This window comes from Agrilus planipennis, unplaced genomic scaffold, assembly GCF_000699045.2.
Source record: "Agrilus planipennis isolate EAB-ADULT unplaced genomic scaffold, Apla_2.0 scaffold329, whole genome shotgun sequence".
Lineage (NCBI taxonomy): Eukaryota > Metazoa > Arthropoda > Insecta > Coleoptera > Buprestidae > Agrilus > Agrilus planipennis.
This window is the reverse complement of record NW_020439029.1, coordinates 156,462-180,132: the sequence shown is the minus strand read 5'-3', so window position 1 is coordinate 180,132 and position 23,671 is coordinate 156,462. Positions and strand designations below refer to the sequence as shown.

Genomic DNA, 23,671 nt, shown 5'->3' with positions numbered 1-23,671 from the left:
GGACAAACTAATAAAAATAATAACTAATTTTTATTATGTCAAATTATTACCTATATTAATTCACATAGCCGATAATCCATCTGTAAGTAAATGAATAAAGCAGAAAAAAATAACTTTTTAAAATCCTTCAGTTTGATTATTGAATTAGAATTACTTTTTAATTCAATAATTGAATAATTGTAAACAAATAAAATCAAAAAAACAAAATCTTGAAAATCATAAAAGTCTAAAATTCACTAACCGGAAGAGTATTTTTTTATGAAAACCATTTGCTAGTTTTCAAATATTTCAAATTATTATGAAATATTCCAAATATTATTAATTTTTAGTCACTGTCTATTAAAACTGTAGGAGAGCACTGCAAATATTGATAATTTGTCTTATCATTATTTTATCATATACAACAACAATGTCTGAAAATAGTAAGACCTAGGACACGATCCTATACCTATATATATTTGGAAACGTACAGATACATTAGTTTTCTTATTCAAATATGTCGTCCGTAGTACAAGGAAAAGTGGCCTTAATTACCGGTAGTGCAGGTGGAATAGGGTTTGCATTCGCTCAGGAACTATTACGAAACGGAGCTAAGGTAATTAAAAAAACTGTATCAATGTCTCTGTCAACTGCACATTAATATAGATAACATTAAAATTATGCAATTGCCTTCATCTTAGGAAAACAGCAAATTAGAAAACAGTACTCATGGCTATCGGTATTTTATTTTAAAAGTATTTAAATATTTAGGCAGTTGAATTAGTGGATGTCAACGCGGATTTGCTTCAGAAAGCCAAAGAACAAATTGCAAAAGAATTTGGACCAGATAAAGTAGATTTCACAAAAGCAGATGTTACTGACAAAAATCAATTGGAAGGTAAACAATCCCAAATAAACATTCCGACGATATTATATTTAATTTTTATTATCATTTCAGCTGCTTTCAAAAAAGCTATTCAGGTATTTAATCAGTTGGACATAGTCATTAATAATGCAGGTATTCTCGATGATGTTAACTACGAGAAAGAAATACAAATTAATTGTGTAAGTTATTTAAATTCTGCCAATACATACTCAATTTTACGCAGAAAAAATTCCTACAGTAACCATGTTTGAAAGATTGTGTGGATCAATTATTCAAAAGACATACAATAAGTATTCTACTTTTAATTTAATATTACTTCACATTAATTTTTAATTAAATTATTAGATATTAACTCTATCAAGTCATCATCATCACCATAAGGTTGTCAGATGTAAGACTGGTTGAACACGTACCTCCACTCTTTCCTACCCTGAGCTAATGTTCGCATTTCCCTAAAACTAAAACAACCCACATCCTTAACTATTTGCGAACAGTAATCTAATCTAAGTCTACCTCTACCCCTCCTAACTCCTCTGTGCCTCTAATATGACTCCGACTAAACCTTTATACCTGAGAAGGTATCCTACCAACCTATCTCGCCCATTTCTTATGACTTCCATAGAGTTCCCTTTTCTCCTATTCTTTCTCATATCTCTTATTTCTAACCTTCTCCATCCACTATATACTCATCATTCACCTGTAACACCACATTTCGAACGCTTCTAACCTTTTCCTTTCCGCCGCGCCTACTGTCCATGTTTCGCACCCGTACAGTGCCGCGCTCCGAGCATAGCCCTTTAACAATCTTTTTCGAATTTCCCTACTACTCCTTCTGTCTTAACTTAAACTCAGCCACTTCTTCTAATTTTTCGCCCCCTATCTTTATATTCGCTCTTTCCCTACTTTTTCTTCTCTTGCATACCAGTATTTTTGTTTTACTTTTATGTATTTTCATACAGTACTGTTTTGTCAATACCACTTCTATTTTATTTAAAGCTATCTCTAACTCCTCCTTGCTATCGACTTATCGATAAATAAAATTTAAATACTTAGCAATAAGTATCGTTATTACTATATATAGTAACACTGAAACTTTTTAAAAGTTTAACTAGCAACTAATTTCAACTTTTGAATTGTATCTTGCTTCCTGAAAATAGTGTATTTCTAAATATGTACAGGGCTATCAATTATAAATATAAAAGTTCTAAACTAGATACAGAAAAGACCTAAAAACATATATCGTAAAGTGATGAGCAAAAAATGAAAGACTAAGACCAGTACCGAACAAACAAGACCAAGATTAAAACCAAGACCGAATACGCAAGACCAAGATCAAATACGCAAGACTAAACGAAAGATTTTTTTTTACTTCCAATGGATTTATGTATGTTATATATCGACCCTATTTTCTTTAAAAGTAATGACAAGCTCGCATGTATGACGGAAAATTTCAGTATTTAAGACAATTATTGTGTCAGTAAATAAAAAAAATTGTGCTTGGAAGTATTGTTAAAAAAAACGTAACTATTAAAATAAATAAACAAAACCAAGACTTAACACTCAACACCAAGACCAAAACAGAGACTATATTGCCAACACCAAGACTAAGACGGAGACTATATCGGCAAGATCAAGACTAAGACCAAGACTAGAAGTATTTGGGCAGGACCTAGCCCGAATAAGTAAGACCAAGACCAATACCAAAACTGGTCTTAGTCTTACTTTATACAGAATGATTATTTAATTTCATAAAATAGTTTGATATGCTTTTAGATTCCCCCAGAACGAAATCAGACTTCTACTACGAATGAATTAGTTACGAATGTATAATAATAATTATTTTAATTTAAAAAAAATCAGTAATTTCAAAATATCAACAACATCAATAATCCTAATTTTCATTAGAACGGCGTGGTCTACGGAACTCTTTTAGCAGTAAACGAATACCTTCCAAAATATAGAAGTGGAAAAGAAGGTTACGTGGTGAATTTATCTTCAATTTGTGCTTTACATCCTGCATCGTTTGCACCGATATACACTGGTTCTAAATGGTTTGTCGTTGGGTTTGGTCGCGCCATAGGTGCAAGTGATTATTACGAGAAAACAAAAGTTAAAGTTCTTACACTTTGTCCAGGCGCTACAAAGACAAACATTGTCTTAAAAGGTCTGGATCCTGAGTTAACCAGAATTCGTTTGAAAGACATAGAAGCAGCACCAGTGCAGGAGTAAGTAGCTACCTTTTAAAAGTTTTGCTATACATATCACGGTCACAGAAATGTTACAACCTACGAAGTATACGACATAGAGACCCAAAATATTAAACTTTTCTATTTCAAAGATAATATCAATTACTTAAGATCTATAGGGTTGTTCGGAAAGTCATTTTGGTTTTTCCCGACAGAGAATTTAATTGTATTCTTTTGCACCCAACTTCACATTAAAGCCGTATAATTTTTATATGCTTTGAGAGCTCATATAGCAAGGCTTGTGTGTGAAAAATTCCAATTAATTCTACGCAGTAGTTTTTGGTTGGTGACCTTTTAAATATGGAGAGCGATAAGCAGCATTTTCGACATATCTTACTGTTTTACTACAGAAAGGGTAAAAACGCTGTTCAAGCCAGAAAGAAATTGACTGATGTGTATGGAGAAGGTGTGTTGACAGTACGCCAGTGCCAGAACTGGTTCGCAAAATTTCGATCCGGCAATTTTGATGTCGAAGATGCACCACGTTCGGGAAGGCCGGTTGAAGCTGATAAAGACGCGATAAAGGCATTAGTTGATGTGAACCGGCGAATAACAACACGTGAGATCGGATTGAGGTTAAATTTATCAAATTCAACAGTTTATGACCACTTGAAAGGCCTGGGATTATCCTCGAAGCTCGATGTATGGGTTCCCCATGTTCTCACAGAGAAAAAAAAGGTGATGCTGTCTGTTTGGTGGGATTTTAAAGGAATCGTTTTTTTTGAGCTTTTACCGGATAACACAACGATTAATTCGGAAGTCTACTGTCGTCAGCTGGACAAACTGAATGATGCACTTCAACAGAAAAGGTCAGAACTAATCAACAGGAAAGGTGTAGTGTTTCACCAAGACAACGCGAGACCTCACACAAGTTTGGTCACTCGCCAAAAGCTTTTACAGCTTGAATGCGATACAATGCTACACCCACCATATTCTCCAGACCTGGCACCATCGGATTATTATTTGTTCCGGTCACTCCAAAATTTTAATAAAGTATTTGTTTATTATACGAAAACTGTCTTTCATTTCCACAAAAAAAACGAAATGACTTTCCGAACAACCCTATAAAATATCCGATCGTGTGTAGAGGTAATCTGTTGCATGTCCTTTACAAACTGGTAAGTTACACATTAAAAATTCCGTAGATCGTTTTAAACTTGTTCAAAAGATGAGTAAATATAATAATTAGATGCCCGCCTTTTCAGTTTTTCGTTAGTAGACGTCACTGTTTTGTAAAATTTCATCAGGAAATGTATTTTTTGTAGGGCCAGCCACATGGGAAAAGAACTAGTAAATATCCTGAATACAGCAACAAGTGGGACAGTATGGCTTATAGAGAACAAAGAACCTGCTCGTGAAATTACATATTAAGAACCTTACGGCCAACAACTTCATGTTAGTTTCAGTGTATTTTAAATCAATAAATTTTTATGTAGTTTATTTAACTGAGATCCTTAAAAACAATCAGAAAATATGAGTCGATGTAATCGAATATTTCCATGTACTTGTTAAATTACTTACGGTACCATTTAATATGGGTCATACATATCTTGTAAGATTGTCAAAAGTAGGTTTCAATAATTTGGGCTCTGAATAACGTAAATATTTTGCCATAGCAAAAAAGATACGGTAATTCGTGCTAAAACGAATTGTCCAAACCTTTTAGACTAAATCCAACGATAATAATTTTTAATAACTAAAGTTCTACAATGTCATTAATTTAATCTCCATGTTATTGAATCAAAAGTTTTTTTCATTCTTATCGAATGTTTAAAAAAAAATTATAAAAAATATATAATAAATAAATCTTATTAGGTCACGGACAAGTTCCTTGGTAAACATAAGAGTATTCTTTCTCTATTTGCGTTTATATAAAATGATTGCAGTAGTTAAAGACGTCTTCGTAAACAAAGGTCCAAAATAAAACAGTTCACTAGCCTTGAAGTGTTTTAAATTATCATGGCATACACCTATTAAATATTAATTAAAGTCACCTACTAAACGACTAAACCTTAGTAAATTCTGTTGATAATTTTTCTTATCACTATTATTTTATCGTATACAACAACAGACAACTTGTGAAAACAGTAGATCCTATATATATTTTGAAAATATACGTATATAAATTTATTTTTTGTTTAAAACATGTCCGTGGTACAAGGAAAAGTGGCTTTAATAACCGGTGGTGCAGGAGGTATAGGGTTTGCGTTCGCTCAAGAACTTTTACGAAATGGAGCCAAGGTAATAATTAAAAACCTCTATCAATATTTTTGCCAAGTTTGTGCATCAATATCAACGACATTAAAACTATATGTACTAATTGTCTTCATCATGTAAAAATTGAAGCCATTCGTAAAATACGCTTGCAAATAAGGAGGGAGGGGTATCAATTGACAAAGGCGAGGGGGTCTAAGAAAATGTGACGTTCGCAGTTCATCAGTTTTATTTTAAATTTATTTAAGTTGACATTTCTTGAAAATTTTCATTACGGTAGAAAGTCATTAAAAAAACGTTTACAGGAAAGGGGTAGCTTTTGTGACGCACTATCTGTCAAGGGGGTTGCTGATAGTATGACTTACCGTGACGAAGGGTAGGGAGGGTCCAAGGAGGTGAAATTCTGAGTGACGTATTTTATGGATGGCCGCATAGCGATAGCGGTATTTTATTTTAAAAGTATCTACTTAAATTTTTAGGGTGTTGAATTAGTGGATATTGACACAGACTTACTCGAGAATGTCAAGGAACAAATTGTAAAGGAATTTGGATCAGATAAAGTGGATTTTACAAAAGCAGATGTAGCTGACAAGAGTCAACTGGAAGGCAAATAAAAATTCTGACATTTTTATGTAATTTTAAAGATCTCGTTTCAGTTGGTTTCAAGAAAGCTATTCAAACGTTTAATCAATTGGACATAGTCATTAATAATGCAGGAATTGGCGATGATGCTAACTATGAGAAACAAATACAAATTAATTGCGTAAGTTAGTTATCCTAGGTTTTACCAGCGTCTTTAGGAAAAGCCCAAAGTATATTTTACGATTAAATTTCAAATCAGGGCAATCTAAATTTACTATAGTCTAACGTTAAACAGTTGTATAATATAATTTTCAAACTTAAACGCGAATCCAGTCCAGAATTGCTCTAGAATATTGAAATTAAATTAAAATATCTTAAAATCTTGATGTACTAAGGCATTTCAAAATGGCTGCTCTCTTGATTGTTTTGTCTTTTTATTTCACATACCTAGCGCCTAATCCTCATTTTTTGAGTTTTGAGATTGAAATACTTAATTTAAGTCTTAACTTGTTGAGGCAGCCCTAAAAAGGTCCGATTTAGACCCACATCTGCCCCTTTTTTTCTTTTCTTTTTATTATTTGAACTGATTGACCCCGTTTTACTTTAGATCGGCGTTGTTCATGGAACGTTATTAGCGGTACACGAATACCTCCCAAAATATAAAAGTGGAAAAGAGGGTTATTTAATTAACGTATCTTCAGTGTGCACTCTGTACCCCGGCAGAGGTTTACCAGTATACACCGGAACCAAATTTTTCGTTTCTGGCTTCAGTCGCGCCATAAGCGCAGACGTTTATTACGAAAAAACGAAAGTCAAAATTCTTACCATTTGCCCCGGTCTTACCGATACAGGCATTTTAAAAAAATGCAAATGTCTTGGTCCTGAGTACACTGAATTTTTTTTAAAAGATAGCGAACAACTGCAGGGACAAAGGTAAGTAAACAAAAACCTATACTATCTATTGTCTATTCGGTGCCTATCAAAAAAAGGGCATCTATATACTACGGCAGCCATTTATAAAAACGACTTTACTCGTTATTTCTGTTAATTTTAAATTGCACNACTTACAATAATGTCTGTAAGGTTGTATATGCGGCGCTCTTTCTGCTACATAATTCTTACAAAAGTATAAGAAAAACAAAAAAGTAGCCCAAATAACTCCTTTCAACCCTTTATTAACACATGTAAAATGTTGTTAAAATCGATTCGAGCCCATACATGCAGGCAAACAGAAAAACAAACACACAATAACCTAGATTACTCCTAACAACCTCCTCTTTGTAGATGTAAAGTACTTATAGAAATCAGTAAAAGACAATTATTTCAATATTACAGACAGACACTCCAAATTAATTTATTTATATAGATGTATAAACATATTTAAAAGAGCCTCAATATTTTTTTATGAAAGTAGATAGTTTTAATTACGTTCTATATATATATATATATTCTATAATGAAAAAGAATAATACAGATAAAATACCATAACTGCAGTGGTGGGCTATTCAGGTGAAATAAGTGAAGAGGCTTTTCACCTATTTTATCGAAATAATACCGAGATTTCTTCTCTCACAAAATAAATAGATTTTAGTATGTATTACAATAAATAAAAAAAATCGCCTAAAAAATATACAAAGTTATTGTAACTCCTTAATGCGCTTTCTAATGCTTTAAATAGTCCAAAGCGAAGAGATAGGAACGTGACCCGTTACAAGCCTGGCAATTTACGTCCATGCCCTATTTTAAAATTATACCTATCTAATCGTTGTAATCCGCAATAAATAGCATTCTAAAAATATTATTAATAATTACTGTATACATTTTTTCCAAAAATTTTCGAAAGTTTGAGTTAATAAGTATAAAGAAAGAAGTGTTAAGAAAAAGCTCACAATGAAATTTGAATTAGATACAGAATTGTCCATATCGGTCATATTTACTCAAAGTTTTATATAGTTACTATCCTTTTCTTGCATTAAATTCTGCCAAACATGTTAGACTAGATAAAAAAACTAAAATAAAATGAAACGCATTAATAACCAGAACAAAAAACAATAGCTCAATTTTTTTCTAAACTCTTAAAATTTAATTGCCTATTGTTTACTAGAATTTCATTGCTATCAAACATCAAACTATTTAATGCAGTAGTGTACTACAACGAATTCACACTTGTTATCTAGTATCTAGTTGAAAGTGATACACCTTATATGATAAAAAAGGTATTAAAAACTGAAAAATCCAAAACCAATTTAAATATTCTACAGTAAGTACATTTATGTATATGCGCCTACCACCGCCTATTCTTTATTGACTTCCATAGAGTCCCCTGTTCTCCTATTCTTTTTAATACCTCTTTATCTAACCTTCTCTATCCACGGTATCCTCATCGTTCGCGTGTAACGCCACATTTCGAACGCTTCTAACCTTTTCTTACCGTCCAAATACAAACCTTTTTGAATTTCTAAATCAATTGTTCGTGAGCATAGAACTGACTTCTTTTTATTGAAGGGGACTCCACCCTACGCTATCCTCTACTTTATGTCCCTACTACTCTTTCTGTCTTGACTTATCTGACTTCCTAGATACCTAAAATCAGCCACTTCTTCTAATTTTTCGCCTCCTATCTTTATATTCGCTCTTTCCCTACTTTTTCTTCCCTTGCATATCAATATTTTTATTTTACTTTTATTTATTTTCATACGATTTCATTTTATTTAAAGCTAACTCTAAGTCTTCCTTGCTAGATGCTAATAGTGCTATATTATCTGCCAATCTAAGCATATTAATCTTTTGCCCCTGTATATCTACAGTTATACTGTCTTTAATTATGTCAATCGCGTCTAATAAGGAAATATAAAATATATATCACTATGGAAACAGTACGCGGCAAAGTAGCTTTGATCACTGGAGGAGCTCGTGGCATAGGATTAGAATTTGCACAGGTCCTTTTGAAAAATGGATTAAAGGTAGGTACCTACGTCGATATTATTAAAAAAAAAAACAATAAATATTTAACCGTCAATACAAATAAATTCAGCTTTGCTATAAATTCATTCGTTGTCTTGACCGTTTTTTTTATATATAATATATTGTAGGGTGTCGCAATTGTAGATGTTAACGAAGAAGCTGGAAATCGAGCAATAGATAAAATAAACAAGGAATATTCTTTAGAAAAGGCTATTTTTTTATTTGCAGACGTATCCGACTTTGAACAATTAAAAGGTAGGTACAAGTATGGGTAGTGATTAATGTTAATATTGCATGGACGTTGCAACTGATTACCAATACCTCTAACTTTGTCACTTCTCAGAATGTCTACTAAGAGTATCATTGTTCTTTTAATTTTCAGAAACATTTAAAAAAACCATGGATAAGTTTAAACAACTTGATATAGTAATAAACAACGCAGCTGTAATTGACGAAGAAAATTGGAAAAATGCAATTTCAATTAATTGTGTAAGAGAAAAAGTGTATCAGATAATTACCAGTTCCATTAATTTTCGTTATCATTATCCCTTATATGGAAAATATTTCCATTAACCATTATTTTTGTAATGAGTCATGTAAAGGATTTATATTAACCATTACTTTCGTATAAAAAGTTTGTTATATTAACATTTAATTTAAAATTCTTATTTTAATTCACATTAGACTGGTGTTGTTAATGGAACATTGCTGGCATTAAATGACTACTTACCAAAATTTAAATCTGGAGACGAAGGAATTATAATAAATATGTCCTCGATTGGAGCCCTTGAACAAAATGCAGGACTCCCAATATTACCCATCTATTGTAGTACTAAAAGTTTCGTTTTATGGTACTCTCGAAAAATTAGTTTGGCAGAGTCGAATGCCAATAAGAAAATTCGAGTTCTAACCATATGTCCTGGTTTAACTAACACTGCTCTTTTGAATAATGAAGATAGTCTTAAAGAAATGGCAACACTTATTGGAATGCAAGAGTATGTAAATCTGTATTTACTTTTTGTGTTTAAAGTCATAAAAATACCTAAGTTTTTCCATTTTTTTAATTGCTTTTCTAGAAATTACACACTAAATAATTCTGAATTCATCCTAATAACCAAAATTTTCGGATACGTTTTCGACAATGGCTTATATTTTTTGCATTCTATTTTAGTATTTGATCATAACGCAATGTTGTTCTTTTTTTATTATATTAACCAAGATATTTATAATCTCAGAAAATAAAATTGAGAAAATGCGAAAAACTCTATTTATGTTCTTTGGTCTTATTTGAATGTTTCTACCTGTTTGTCCTACGATTAACGGATGTATGTAACATTAAAATATTTGCGATCTAATTTGAGACTTATTTAAGCACATCTATTTAGATTTGTTGTATTTTAATATTTTTTTGTTTTTCAAAATGGTTTTTTCCAAAAGTTTAGCTCAATAATCAGCATTTTTAGACCTAACCACGTGGCCAAGGAGCTAATAACCGTAATTGAAAATGGTGTTAATGGTTCGGTATGGGTAATAGATGATGGAAATGAGGCTATTCCTATTAACTTTAATCAATAATTAAAACAAAGTAAAAACATCTGAGAGGGTTTTTTTCGTCTTATAATTTACAAGTTTAAAATGTACACTTATAAAAATAAAAAATTTTGATTTTACTTATACTCGTTTACATTTACACTTCATCCTACCTTGCAATAATTTTTGCATTTATCGAACCATTTGCAAACAGTAGTCTAGTCTAGGTCTATCTTTACCCCTCCGAACTCCTGTTTATCTCTAACCAACCAACCCTTCATATTTAAGGTGTCCCACCAACCCTCCCCCTATATAAAATAGTCCTCCCCAGATAGGGACTACTTCGAAAGATGTCATAAAAATGTGCAATAAGAAAAAATATAATATGGAATATTCATGGGCATAGGAAGGGCAAAGGGAGGACACGCCCCTCCCTTTAGCCAGCTCATTAAGCCCTTGGAAAAGACTTTGACGAGTCACAATACCTGCACAAGGTTTAAAAGCATAGAAACTAAAATTAATTTAACTCCCATTCTAATATTTATTTCTCTAGATGTTGCTCAAATTCTATGACTACCTCTTGCCCTTTATATAAGCTATGTATCACACTTCTATTCCTAAATTTCATCCCTACGTGCTTAAGTACTTTCTACAATAAAATTTAAAATTCAAATATTTTTTATTTAATTGATCTTTTATCTGATTTTGTCCGCAGATATTATCGAACCATCGTAAGACCTTAAGAAGAGTACCAAGAATGAACAATTAACTAAGCATCAAAATGGTGTTATGAACAACTGATAAAAATGACCTTTAGCTTAACAAAACCAATTCATACTGGAAATATTATCAGTTATAAAAATGAACATGTACGCGAACACAGTTAGTTTCATTTTGCTTTTCACTTCTTGTATATTTTATCAAGTGCTTCTTGTTAAATCTTTTAAATATAAGTCTACCTGGGAAAGTTTAGACAAAAGACCGTTGCCTTCATGGTATGACGAGGCCAAAATTGGCATATTTATTCATTGGGGAGTCTTTTCAGTTCCTAGTTTTGGGTCAGAGTGGTTTTGGCAATTTTGGAAAGGTAAAATCCGTAAAAAGGAATCATTTATAACTGTCAAATTTATTAAATTGAAATATTTAATGCCAATAAAAAGAAAAACTAAAGATTTTTGTATTTCTGAAGGTCAACGGAAAGCAGAATATGTAGAATTTATGACAAAAAACTACCCTCCACGTTTTACTTATCAAGACTTCGGCAAGGAATTTACTGCAGAATTTTTTAATCCCAACGAATGGGCTGAATTATTTGAGAAATCTGGAGCAAAGTAAATAATATTGTAAGATAGTAATCATTAAATTGGTAATCAGCCTTTATACGTGAAATGCTGAAACAAGAGTTTATTTATATATTTTTTTGATACGATTAAAATAGAACGAAAAAATCTACAATAAACAAATTTACAGTGTTAAATTCCTACCAAAAATTGAATTCTCTTGGTTTTACTTATTCATGGAAAACTATACAAATAATTCTACTAATCAAATTGACTAATTAATAAATGTATATTTAGTAAGTAGTATTTTCTTAAAAACTGTTTGTACATAATTTTTTGAATGTTGTTAAGGTATGTTGTTCTTACAAGTAAACATCATGAAGGATTTACTTTGTGGCCTTCAGAATTTTCATATAGTTGGAATGCCAAAGACCTGGGACCACACAGAGATTTAGTAGGCAAGTTCGTTCAAATACAACAAATCATAATAAAATTGAATAGATATTACAAAAAATTCTTGCTCTCTGTTTAAGTTATTAAAAAAGATGGGATTATAAAAATATAACCAACCCCAAATATAAAAATAATTAGGTAATGCACAATTTGTTTATATTTATCAAAACAACTGTAATAATATCTTTAATAGCTAATGACAGTTTTATGTGTTTTGTTGCTTGATAAGACTTACTGATAAGAATAACAAAATAACTTTAATTAGTTGAAAACTAACAAAAATTCTTTTTTATATCTTTTCACACCATTAAAAAGTAGTATCTATTGATTTGTCAGAGATACATAAGGGAACGTACCCATACTATATGACCAGTCAGGGTGGGAGGGAGTCTTCAAAAATACCACGCTTGGACACAGGAGCAGGGGACTTCGATTTTCGTCACGTAGTCAATATCCTCTAGGAAAATCTCGCGTTTTTTTGGGTTATATTCAAAAGATTTTGTTCGCAAAAAATTATTTAAAACTGTATTTATGAATTACTGCGTGAAAACCAGAGGGAGGGGATCTCAGCATATACTACGAGTGGGCACCGAAAAGAGGGGAAGGGGGTAAAAATAGTAAAAAATGAGTCAAGTGGTGTGAATACATTCCCTAATGATTTTATCTTGTTTTGTTACTCAATTAAAGCACTATGGGCACCTTTGAGTACCTATGCACATAAAATAATTAATCGTCAATATAATATAATAGTTGAATCTAAAAAAAGGGGTATATTACAGGAGAATTAGCAGACGCGGTACGCAGCAAAACGAAGATCCATTTTGGCCTTTACCATTCATTTTTCGAATGGTTCAATCCCATGTACAACGCCGACGAAGCGGCAAACTTTTCAAGGAATATCTTCCCAGTGAGAAAAGCAATACCGGAAATGAAAGAATTGGTGAATACATACAAACCGGATGTATTTTGGTCAGATGGAGCGGGAGAAGTTCCGGTAGAATATTGGCAATCAAGAGAATTTCTGGCTTGGCTATATAACGAAAGTCCCGTTAAAGAAATAGTGGTGGTGAATGACAGATGGGGTAAAAACACATCGTGCCTTCATGGGGGATTTTTCACTTGCAATGATCGATACAATCCAGGTCAATAAAACCACACAACTGCTTTTTTGGAACGGAAACCCTTATCGCCTAATCAGCAAAAGTCAGCGTTACCAGATGAATTTCTTTTTGTTCTCTAGTTTTTTTATCGAAATTACTTAAAAAACATATTTAACAAAAAAAACTGCCTAAAGGTTACTTGCAACAAGAATTCACTTGACGCAAAAATTATACTAAATTACTAAAATACTATAAATTATATAAAAATCCCCTTTTCTCTGATATGACTCTAAATTCCTTAGGGCTATGAAAATTTCCCTAAGTCAAGCAAAAGTGGTCAATAAAATCTTTTACTGCTTGTAGGGAAAATTGGATTATTCTACCATCTGGTGAATATTTCCAATGGAAATCATTTTAAAAAGCTTCGAAAGTTAATCTGATATCTCATGTCATCTCACCAAAAATTATGGGTTTCAAAGTTAAAGAAATTAAAAAGTTAATAATAAATTTGCTGTTTCCCTTTCATGAATTACCTAAATACACTTAAAATTAATTTAAACCCCCAAAAAGACAAAGATTAATAAGGTTTGTGTGAGTGACCCTCTATAAAAAAATTGATAAAAGTAACTAAATACGTAATTATTACATTACATTACATTATTTATAAAAATAAAATTTGTTAATGTCCTTTCAGGTACGTTGCAATCTCATAAATGGGAAAACGCTATGACGTTAGATAAACATTCTTGGGGTTATAGAAGAAATGCCCCTTTGAACGAATACCTAACGACTCATGAATTGATAAAAACTTTGGCACAAACTGTAAGTTGTGGAGGAAATTTACTAGTAAATATTGGACCAACCAAGGAAGGAACAATTATACCAATATTCCAGGTAGTTTATATTACTAACTATTTACAAACAACTAATATTACTTGTGGTGAAATTTCGACCAATTGTACCAGCTTACCTAATTTTAAATAAAAAAATTGTATTACATCAGCCATTGGGGATCGGATATGACGGATGAGCAATCAAAAAAATTAANATTCCAGGTAGTTTATATTACTAACTATTTACAAACAACTAATATTACTTGTGGTGAAATTTCGACCAATTGTACCAGCTTACCTAATTTTAAATAAAAAAATTGTATTACATCAGCCATTGGGGATCGGATATGACGGATGAGCAATCAAAAAAATTAAAACATCCTTGTGCCTATATTTCAGTAAGTTTTCAGTACCACGATGAACTTTTTCAATATTTTTGATTATTCTCAACATATAGACATATCATTTAATGTCACTCACGACTCTCATCATAATAAGGTCGTCAGTCCTAAAACTAGTTGGACACGCACCTCCACTCTTTCCTATCCTGAGCTAATCTTCGCATTTCCCTAAAACTAGAACATCCCACATCCTTAACTATTTGCGAACAGCAATTTCACGACCCTACAAAATATTTTTTTTTAATCTTTCTAATTTCTATGTAACAATATTTTTTAAAGGAACGTTTGCTCGATTTGGGCACATGGTTATCACTGAATGGAGAGGCAATTTATAACACCACAACATGGACTTACCAAAATGATACAGTTAATTCTGATGTATGGTACACATCGAAAAAAAATTATGTGTATGCCATCGTATTGAGTTGGCCTGATAGAAATATTCTCAGTATTGGCGCAGTAGTGGACTTATTTTCGAAAAGCCCACCATCTTCAGTAACGTTATTAGAAAATAATGAAAAGCTTGAGGTAAGCAGTGACTGTTACCTTTACCTTAATACAAATGAACTTAGTTGCTAATCTTCCACTCTTAAAGTTAAAAAGTGAAATTTTATTACTTAATCATATTTAGATTAAGTATACATACATTCCATGATTAATGATTAAGCATTAAAATATGCACAAGGTGTAAAGAAAACCTTAAATCAGTAGCAAAGTCAAACAGGGTTAAAAGTTACTTATTTCTTAAAAAACAGCCTTCAGCATCTTCATTAACTTTAAATAACTAGCCTTGAGAAAGCCGACAACTAGGACGAAACGTTGACGGTTGTTATTTAAGATAAATATCTTTTAGCCCCTTTTGGCTTTGATTTCACCCTGTGAATAAAGTTATATTTGTTTATTAAGAAATTGATAACTGCTAATTTTTCTAAAACAGTAGAAATATTTCAAAATTTATTTCTATTACTGTTTTGATGCATATAAGTAAACTTAAAGCTAAAGTAAAATAAGAATCCTAAGGTTTCCAGAACACCCTACTAACATTTAGAAAATAAACAAACTGTCTAGAAAATCAAAGAAACGCAACAAAACATGCTGGTATGATTAAGTAGTAGCTATTGTTATTAATAATTAGAATTCCTTTTATTTTAGTGGAATATTGACGACAATATTGTAAAAATCAACTTGGACGATAAAGCCCTTACTAAAAATAATTGGGCTTGGGTAGTTAAATTTAACAAGTAATTGAAACTTTTAAAACAAATTATTATAATTTTATTAACAAAAAACTCGCTCTGATTCAATAAACAATCAATTAAATCAAAATCGATGATATCTATAACTTAAAACTTACCTCATACTTATTCCTCTTTAAGCCAGATAATCCTCGCACTTTTTATTACGCGCAGTGTAATAATACAGAATAAATACTGAAGAATCCTGCTGATGAAAACAAAATGGTTGTCATGTATTTCTCATGTTCGAACAAGCACATTCATAGTTAAAATTCAAAATAAATAAACGCAATCCATTGTCTACATCACTTCTTTGTAATATTCAATAAACCGAAAAACGCGGAACCGAACCGTTTTAAAACCAAATTTACTCGATTTATGTTTGTAAACAACACTACAAGACATTGTAAATCACAAACTTCTATCAAATTAATACAATCCTATGACATCTAAATGTCTTCCAATGTCCCCTCTCGACTTATTCATTCTCGTGAGCACAGCCAACTTTCTGGCGTGGACGCACACTTGATATGGAAAAGTAGAAATAGTTAAAAACAGGACACTTAATGTATATTAAATAATTAACCATTTTTAGTGAAACTCAAATGTGGCATATAAAAAAAATTTAGACCTTCCCCATTGCATCTCTTAATTACATATTTTCCTACAAGTTTTAAAGAGCTAATACTTAAAAGAATATAGACAGACCATTACTACTTAATACTACAGCAAGTTAATTTCATGTTTTTACATCAAATTGCCTTTATAAGATAAACCGTTGCAAAATAAGACGCAAGTATTTTTATTGTTTATTTGTTTACTACCTTCTGCCCGCGACTTCGTTCGTCCCAAACTATTTAAAATATTATCAATTTATCGTAAAGAATAAAGATTTTTGAGAAAATACATGCAGCCAACTTACAGTCATGTCTGCAAGGTTGCATATGCGGCGCTCTTTCTGCTACATAATTCTCACAAAAATATAAGGAAAACAAAAAAGTAGCCCAAATAACTCCTTTCAATCCTTTATTAATACATGCAAAATGTTTTTAAAATCGATTCGACTCCGTACAAGCAGGTAAACAGAAAAACAAACAAAAAATAGCCTAAATTACTCCTAACGACCTCCTCTTCCAAGATGTAAAGGACTTAACGAAATAAGATCACTATGGAAACAGTACGCGGCAAAGTAGCTTTGATCACTGGAGGAGCTCGTGGCATAGGATTAGAATTTGCACAGGTCCTTTTGAAAAATAGATGGATTAAAGGTAGGTACCTACGTCGATATTATTAAAAAAAAAAACAATAAATATTTAACCGTCAATACAAATAAATTCAGCTTTGCTATAAATTCATTCGTTGTCTTGACCGTTTNAAAATGTAAAACACTATCTACATCGTTTAATAAATTTCAGTCAAATAAAAAATAAGTTGTTAAAGTTTAATTTAATTTTCTCTCCAAAATATATCATATTTGTAAATAGTTACCCCTTCGAGGTAATTTCTGACGTCGATCTTTTCGTTTTGTGAATGAGCACCGTCATCTCCAGCTCCCACAGGCAAAAGAAGAACATTCTTTCCTGTAGCCTGTTGTAAAGTCAAAGTGACAGGAATTGAACCTCCTTCTCTTGTAAGATCAGGTTCCACTTTATACACATGTTGGGTGGCTTTTATACCAGCCTGGTAATGAGGATGGTTGGGATCTTCAGTCCATGGTTGGCCACCATGTACCATAGAAGCCTAACAAGAATAACAAAATTTAAAAGTGGTCTTCATTTAAAATATAATAGAATTAATTCGTAATATAATGGTATATTCAATCAGACATATTTTTAAGGATTTAGAAAAGTAATTTCTATTCGTCCGTTTTTTACCCTTTAGAAGAAAATATATGCTACCTTCATTTTATTAGGGCTTTTCCGTTCTTTCCAAATGCTGTTGAGATAATCAACAACATATTTCTCAATTTTTTGGGGCTCCTGATCGGGAACAATCCGAATTGAAAATTTTCCAGTCACTTTTCCAGGAATTACAGTCTTCTGACCTGGTTCAAAAAATGCCCCCTCGACCCCATGGATAGACAAACTAGGATACCTCCATCTGTGCATTAACAGCTGCACTTTGTCCTCATTATGGGCCAACTTATTACAGCCAACGCTCGATTTATAATCGTTAATGTTAAAGTGAATCTTTTCGTATATTTCCTTTTCATTTTCTCTTAATGGCGCCACATCGTCATAAATATGGGAAATTAATATTTTACCATTCACATCCACCAAAGAATTCAAGAGCCAAACTAAATCAGACATTCCCTCATGCCTAAAAAACAAAATTCGTAAATAGTTAACATGTAAATTAGGGTATTTTTATTTCAAGAAAATTCATTTGATAGTAATAACTGTTTAAAACGAAACCAGAAAGTAAAATACAAATAATTTCAAAGTTCAGCAATTGTAGGAAATGTTCCATTTTGTGTTCAATGACCTTCTGCTAAATAAAACAATAAAAATATTAACTATTACAGATACAGAATCACTTACAAAGAAAAATTATGAGTAAAATCTAATAAATGTAATTATGTAGTTTTTTCCAGAGTGGCGGTCAAATAATTACACAACTATATGTATTTTGTAACGTTTCGGTCTATTCAACGTTCTTCAGACTTTTGAAGTGTTACTGCTGGTACACAGATATTAACTTATTTTAAACATTTTTTCATGTTGAACTACTGCATACTGTGTTATGTTTAAGAGTTTTAAGAATGTGCAAATCTAGTAATCTTGATATATGTATACATTTTTCTTACACTGTGCCCCCAAAAACGCCGCTGTGCAAGTCCTTGGCAGCGCATTCAACTTCAATGTAGAAGTAGCAAATTCCACGAAGTCCATAAGTAATGCAAGGCTTATCAGTGCCAAGCCAATAATTATCAGAAATGCATACGTAATCAACATCCTTAAGGAAATTGTTTTTTTCTGCAAATAAAAGATCATCTAGTCCCTCACTTCCTGATTCTTCCATTCCTTCAAATACAAAACGTATGTTTACAGGAATGGATTCTCCAACTGCTTTGTATGCTTGTAGGGCATGTATCCAACACAGCACTGGACCTTTATCATCAGTGGAACCTAATCAAGATTAGCACATTTAAAATGCAAATTTCAGAGGCTTCCTAACAAAGATAATAANCCTTTTGTGAACTTTTCATCCTTGTCAACAGTCTGAATAAGTTGACCAATATGATGAACCAGTTCAGATGTGTAGTGAAGTACAAGAAGACATATGAGAAGCCTGTTGAAGCTGTGAAATGCAATTTCATTAATTAATATTGTTATAACCACAATAACAAAGAAAATTAAAGATGATATTAATTTCATATTTAAACAAATGTAAATTAAATGATATCAATTGTTATAAAATGATAAAAGAAAATGACATTTTTTTAAATGTAAAAGTAAGAGCTTATTGTACGTCTATTGGGAGCCTCTCCTAAGCAATAGATTTCAAAATTGAAAAAAAGAACCTCTATCATTACCAGTATTATTGCATTACCTAAATGTAAATAAAATCTAAAATCTGTACCTACCTCTACCAAAAAGTTTTCCATTTTTTTCTGTAAGAACAAAAGGGTCTGTATCCCATCCATCCTCCTTTAAAGCAGGTTGCACATCTAAGTGACCATACAAGCATACGGTCTTCTTCTTTGGATCATTTCCAAGCTTTCCTAGAAGAACAGGTGGCAAAGGAATTTTACGACCATCGTACAATGTTTGTTGGCCAATTTCTCTAAGTTCTATTTCAGCACCAAGTCCTTTTAAACGACTTGCTACCCATTCTGCCATTTTTTTAATTTCGCTTCTTTTTTCTGGCCATGCTGACACAGATTGAATTGCCACTGCTTCTTTTAAATTACTTATATACTCTGTTTTATTCTTTTCTACATAACTGAAAATACCAAAAAAACGATCAGTAGAAAGTACAACAATTTAAAAACTTAATTTCTCATAAAGAGAAATGTTTTAAAAAATACTGTGAGCTGTAAACTTACTCGAATAATTTTCGTAAAGGAGCAGGTAAAGACATTTTCTGCAATAAACCACAAAAAACTACTTGAATTTATTAACTGGGTTTAATAACTGGTAAAAACATAAATGTTCTGCAGCTTATATTTACTTAAAAAAATATGCAATGTATGATAATTACATGCGATAACGGATAAAATAACTATAGATAAGATAAAACAATCTGTCATAAGTCATGTCATAATCCGGTTAGTTGATGAAATATAGATGAATTATTGTTGTAGTAAGAATAAATTGGGATGATTGAGATCATTTAATAAGATTTGACTGTAGATTAAGCAGAATCTCATCTTTTTGAGACCATAATAAGAGTATTCGTTACGTTTAATGGTAATTTCAGTATAAATTCCATTTATTTTTTAGCTTCTTAACAATTTTTGAATTGAGGTTATAAAAAGAAATGAGTTTTAATTTGTTGAAAGTTGAAATAATATACATAAGTATAATAACAGAAACAAGTAATGAATCAAGAATCTGACGGTGAAACTGTCTTAGAAATGGATATTGGTAATTACAATACAATAATAGCATAGCAATTATTATAATTGAGGGTTTGTTGATTTGCAGACAATAGTTTAGATGGAAATGAAGATAATACTGTAACAAACGATGTAGTACAAATTGATAGTTTATTAGCGAATCCTTTAGTACGAACTGAAAACATTCAGGTAATCATTTAAAGAAACATGTTATTTATTTGACCAATTTCTCATTCACTCTGTAACAGATCCTCACTGACAATAATGAAGTATCAAATGAAATTCAGGTAGAAGAAACTGAAATTGTGCATCCAAATAATGAAATAAGTGGAGGACAAAATGAACCTGCTTTACATCTTAGTCAAAGTAAACGACAAACTTTAGAGATATGTTCAAGATGTAAAAAGGTTGTATTTGTTATTCTTTTTTATGGTTTTAAAGCATTAAATTTACCTACATTAATTTTCAGACACTAGGAAATGCTGATAATGATGATGACTCTCCCAGAAAGAAGATTAAAGTTATGGAAAATGATGAAGGAATAAGTTGTAGTATTTGTTTAGAAGATTGGACCAATGTTGGAGATCACAGAGTATGCTCTTTAAAATGTGGTCATTTGTTTGGATTTTCCTGCGTTAAACGCTGGATAACTGAATCCAGTAGAAGTTGTCCTACATGTAAAAAAAAATGTACTTTACGTGAAATTAGGTGAGCCTTTGAAAAAACATAGTTATTATAAATAGCAGGTTTTCCTTAATGTTCCATAATTTCCCATAGACACATTTATGCTACCAAATTAATTGCAATGGATGCTATAGAATTTAGCAAACTACAAACAAGCTTTGATAAAGTGAGCAAGGAAAAAAACATTTTAGAGCAAAAATTGGCACAATCTACCCTTAAAAATCAGAAAATGACAGAAGAGGTAAGAATTTTTCACTAAAACAAATTTATAATGTTAGTTAATTCAATTTTTATCCTTATAGGTTGAAAAAATGAAACTAGAAATATCTCTATTGCAGAAAGCATTGGAAACTCAAAAACATGTTAGATTATCAGAAATTAATCCAAATGATAATAATTCTGGAAAGATCAGGTAACATTCACAATAAAAAAAAAAACAATTATGTTGTAACTGTAATTTAAAAAAAATTATATTTGTCTTTTTTAAGAGCACACATAGAAAAGGTATTGGAAGTCAATAAAGATGGTGGTTGTAGAGTATTAGATTGCCAGAGTAATATTGACTTACTCATTACTTCAACTAAATCAAATAATCCGTTATTTAACGGCTATGGGGTCAAAAAGATAGCCATTTCGAACTATAAGACTACTGCATTCATTCCTTTACACTCAATGACCATCAGAGATATCAGTTTTCAACCCCAAACTAGAAATTTCATCACCGTCAGTTTAGACAAAACTTTTAAATTAACAGATAGTAACAACAATTTTGTGGTAAGTTAAAAGGGCTATTACCCATAATAATTTAAACACATTTAAAAAATATCAAGTAATTCGAAACATTCTGTCAAACAAAAACGGAAAAAGGACTAGGGTCCATAAAAGTGTGAAAATGAATGAAAATTGGCCCAATACAACGGATTCGAATAAGAAAAATAGATAATATCTGTAAGAAAAGGCGCATTAAAAGTATTTCAGAATTATAAATGTAAAACCAATAAAATAAAACTAGTGTAAAATCATCTTCTATAGTATCACATATATAAATTGCAGCAAATGGTGAACATTTCGGGTTCTAATGTTTTATCTTTTTAACTATGACAAATATTCTAAAAAAGGTTTAGAATATTTCCTGGCCTTACATCAAAATATTTAATGCATATTTTAGTAGGAAAAATCGTTATCAAAGGAATGCAAAACGGAAGGTAATATATTTGCAATTTATTTGCCTTGACATAATTGTAGTGATAAAAATAATTCCTAATTTCTTTAATGATAGTATGCAAAATATTAAAAACCAAGTATGTCGTTATTAAAATTGTAATCAGTAATTATTTGATAGATAGGAACAACTTGTATTACTGCATTGCACATTTTTTATTACTTACAAATAATCTCTTTTTTTTTGGTTGAAGATATTTTCCAAAACCGCCCTATCTGCGTTATGGTCATGTTGTTGGGACTTGGAAAACCCCTTCATGTTTTACGTTGGCGAACAGCAAGGTTCGTGCTTACAGTACGACATTCGAAACGTTTCGCAAAGTCTAAATACATACAGCCAAAGTGGGGACATGTCACCTGTGGTATCCTTGGCGTCTATTCCTCCCTGTCGCGTACCATTATCCCAGGGTGGGCTTATGTGTTGTAAACTTAACGGTCTCTATGTATACACGAACCGAGGAGAAGAACTTGAGTCCCACTGGATACCTTACACGGGACCGTTTGTTAGTATGCGATTAGATGTAGAAACGGATCAGTTTCTTGTCTCAACTCGATCCAGTTCCTCCAATCCCTATTCTAGACACTCTATATTACATTTAGATAAAGATCCTGATACCGAAAAGATTACTGGTAACGCCGTGTTTTGCTTCAAAGGCGGTTCGATGCAGAGGATGCTGTCTAGATCAGCAATTATTTCAGGTAGGAGGTCATTCACAATATTATGTAAGCATAGTTTTAATAGAGTAAGGGACCATTCAAGTGTAATAAGTACATGTAGAAGAAGGACGTAACACTTAAATGGCCCCTGTAGACTTTTGGCGCTGTTAATGTTCTTCAAATTTTTTTTTTTTACATTTAGGAGAAGACGACAAATATGTCGCAGCTTATGAGGAATCGTACAAAAGTCTCCTGCTGTGGAGTATTTCTACGGGTCAACAGGTGGGTTCTATACCTGCCCATGAACCAATATTAGACTTATGTGGTTTTACAATTAATAAACAACCTTTTCTGGCTACATTATCTGAAAAGAAATTAATGTTTTTTAAATATTCCTGATATTTGCACTGAATCCTTTTGTTGGGTAATCTTTATGAAAATAAACAAAGTAAACACTTTCAGTTTAATTTCCTGTAAAAATAACTTATGTACTTTTTTTTTGTGTCATTGCAAATATTTTTGACATTTTTTATTGCATATCTTTTTTAATTAATAAACTAATAAAAAATAAGTTGTTAAAGTTTAATTTAATTTTCTCTCCAAAATATATCATATTTGTAAATAGTTACCCNTATAAGAAATTAATTTATAAAAAAATGAAAAGACGTTTAAAATTAGATGTAAAGTGCACCCTGATAGTTTATAACTTTAAAGTTCTTATCTGCGATGCCCCACAACAATTTCAATACATTTCGGTACTTTTAGCTCGTTAAATAACGAAAAAATTAATTTAATTAATAAGAATGACTTACACGTTTTACTTTGATTATAAATGACATGTTTGT

General features: G+C 31.5%; 6 protein-coding genes across 9 annotated transcripts in view; 5 read left to right on the top strand and 1 right to left on the bottom strand.

Annotated features, from left to right (window-relative positions):
* Positions 1-4,556, top strand: part of LOC108742328 (15-hydroxyprostaglandin dehydrogenase [NAD(+)]-like) — a 13,071-nt gene extending 8,515 nt beyond the window's left edge. The window contains exons 5-9 of the mRNA XM_025976485.1: positions 482-595; positions 751-877; positions 938-1,044; positions 2,771-3,090; positions 4,377-4,556. Coding sequence (XP_025832270.1) covers positions 482-595; positions 751-877; positions 938-1,044; positions 2,771-3,090; positions 4,377-4,482 — 774 coding nt within the window. The 3' untranslated portion in view covers positions 4,483-4,556. The remainder of the gene's footprint in view (positions 1-481; positions 596-750; positions 878-937; positions 1,045-2,770; positions 3,091-4,376) is intronic.
* Positions 4,557-4,930: 374 nt separating this feature from the next.
* Positions 4,931-6,879, top strand: LOC112905004 (15-hydroxyprostaglandin dehydrogenase [NAD(+)]-like). Its single transcript, XM_025976482.1, has 4 exons — positions 4,931-5,352; positions 5,805-5,931; positions 5,982-6,088; positions 6,515-6,879. The coding sequence occupies exons 1-4, from the start codon at positions 5,257-5,259 to the stop codon at positions 6,842-6,844; spliced, it is 660 nt and encodes a 219-aa protein (XP_025832267.1). The 5' UTR covers positions 4,931-5,256; the 3' UTR covers positions 6,845-6,879.
* A 1,184-nt stretch (positions 6,880-8,063) lies between these two features.
* Positions 8,064-10,504, top strand: LOC108742326 (15-hydroxyprostaglandin dehydrogenase [NAD(+)]-like). Of its 2 annotated transcripts, XM_025976480.1 has the most exons (6): positions 8,064-8,167; positions 8,715-8,870; positions 9,000-9,126; positions 9,254-9,360; positions 9,556-9,866; positions 10,335-10,504. In XM_025976480.1, the coding sequence occupies exons 2-6, from the start codon at positions 8,775-8,777 to the stop codon at positions 10,444-10,446; spliced, it is 753 nt and encodes a 250-aa protein (XP_025832265.1). In that variant the 5' UTR covers positions 8,064-8,167; positions 8,715-8,774; the 3' UTR covers positions 10,447-10,504. The 2 variants fall into 2 exon arrangements, with proteins under 2 accessions (XP_025832265.1, XP_025832266.1); XM_025976481.1 differs by lacking the exon at positions 8,064-8,167 and having other exon boundaries at positions 8,698-8,870; positions 10,309-10,366.
* Positions 10,505-11,246: 742 nt separating this feature from the next.
* On the top strand, positions 11,247-15,796 carry LOC108742340 (plasma alpha-L-fucosidase-like). 2 transcript variants are annotated; one of them, XM_018477522.2, is made up of 7 exons: positions 11,247-11,488; positions 11,591-11,732; positions 12,033-12,139; positions 12,914-13,216; positions 13,929-14,128; positions 14,748-14,996; positions 15,621-15,796. In XM_018477522.2, the coding sequence occupies exons 1-7, from the start codon at positions 11,263-11,265 to the stop codon at positions 15,711-15,713; spliced, it is 1,320 nt and encodes a 439-aa protein (XP_018333024.1). In that variant the 5' UTR covers positions 11,247-11,262; the 3' UTR covers positions 15,714-15,796. The 2 variants fall into 2 exon arrangements, with proteins under 2 accessions (XP_018333024.1, XP_018333023.1); XM_018477521.2 differs by having other exon boundaries at positions 12,914-13,276.
* Positions 15,797-17,121: 1,325 nt separating this feature from the next.
* On the bottom strand, positions 17,122-19,878 carry LOC108742348 (cytosolic non-specific dipeptidase). The gene is made up of 5 exons (XM_018477529.2): positions 19,752-19,878; positions 19,290-19,648; positions 18,510-18,831; positions 17,602-18,022; positions 17,122-17,443 (listed from the first exon to the last, which is right to left on the bottom strand). The coding sequence occupies exons 1-5, from the start codon at positions 19,784-19,786 to the stop codon at positions 17,150-17,152; spliced, it is 1,431 nt and encodes a 476-aa protein (XP_018333031.1). The 5' UTR covers positions 19,787-19,878; the 3' UTR covers positions 17,122-17,149.
* Positions 19,879-19,988: 110 nt separating this feature from the next.
* Positions 19,989-23,357, top strand: LOC108742347 (E3 ubiquitin-protein ligase RFWD3-like). Of its 2 annotated transcripts, none has more exons than XM_018477528.2 (10): positions 19,989-20,115; positions 20,149-20,292; positions 20,353-20,453; positions 20,513-20,671; positions 20,734-20,972; positions 21,042-21,189; positions 21,251-21,360; positions 21,437-21,722; positions 22,364-22,868; positions 23,029-23,357. In XM_018477528.2, exons 2-10 carry the CDS (start codon positions 20,247-20,249, stop codon positions 23,223-23,225), a joined length of 1,791 nt encoding a protein of 596 aa, XP_018333030.1. In that variant the 5' UTR covers positions 19,989-20,115; positions 20,149-20,246; the 3' UTR covers positions 23,226-23,357. The 2 variants fall into 2 exon arrangements, with proteins under 2 accessions (XP_018333030.1, XP_018333029.1); XM_018477527.2 differs by having other exon boundaries at positions 19,993-20,096.
* The last annotated feature ends 314 nt before the right edge of the window (positions 23,358-23,671 follow it).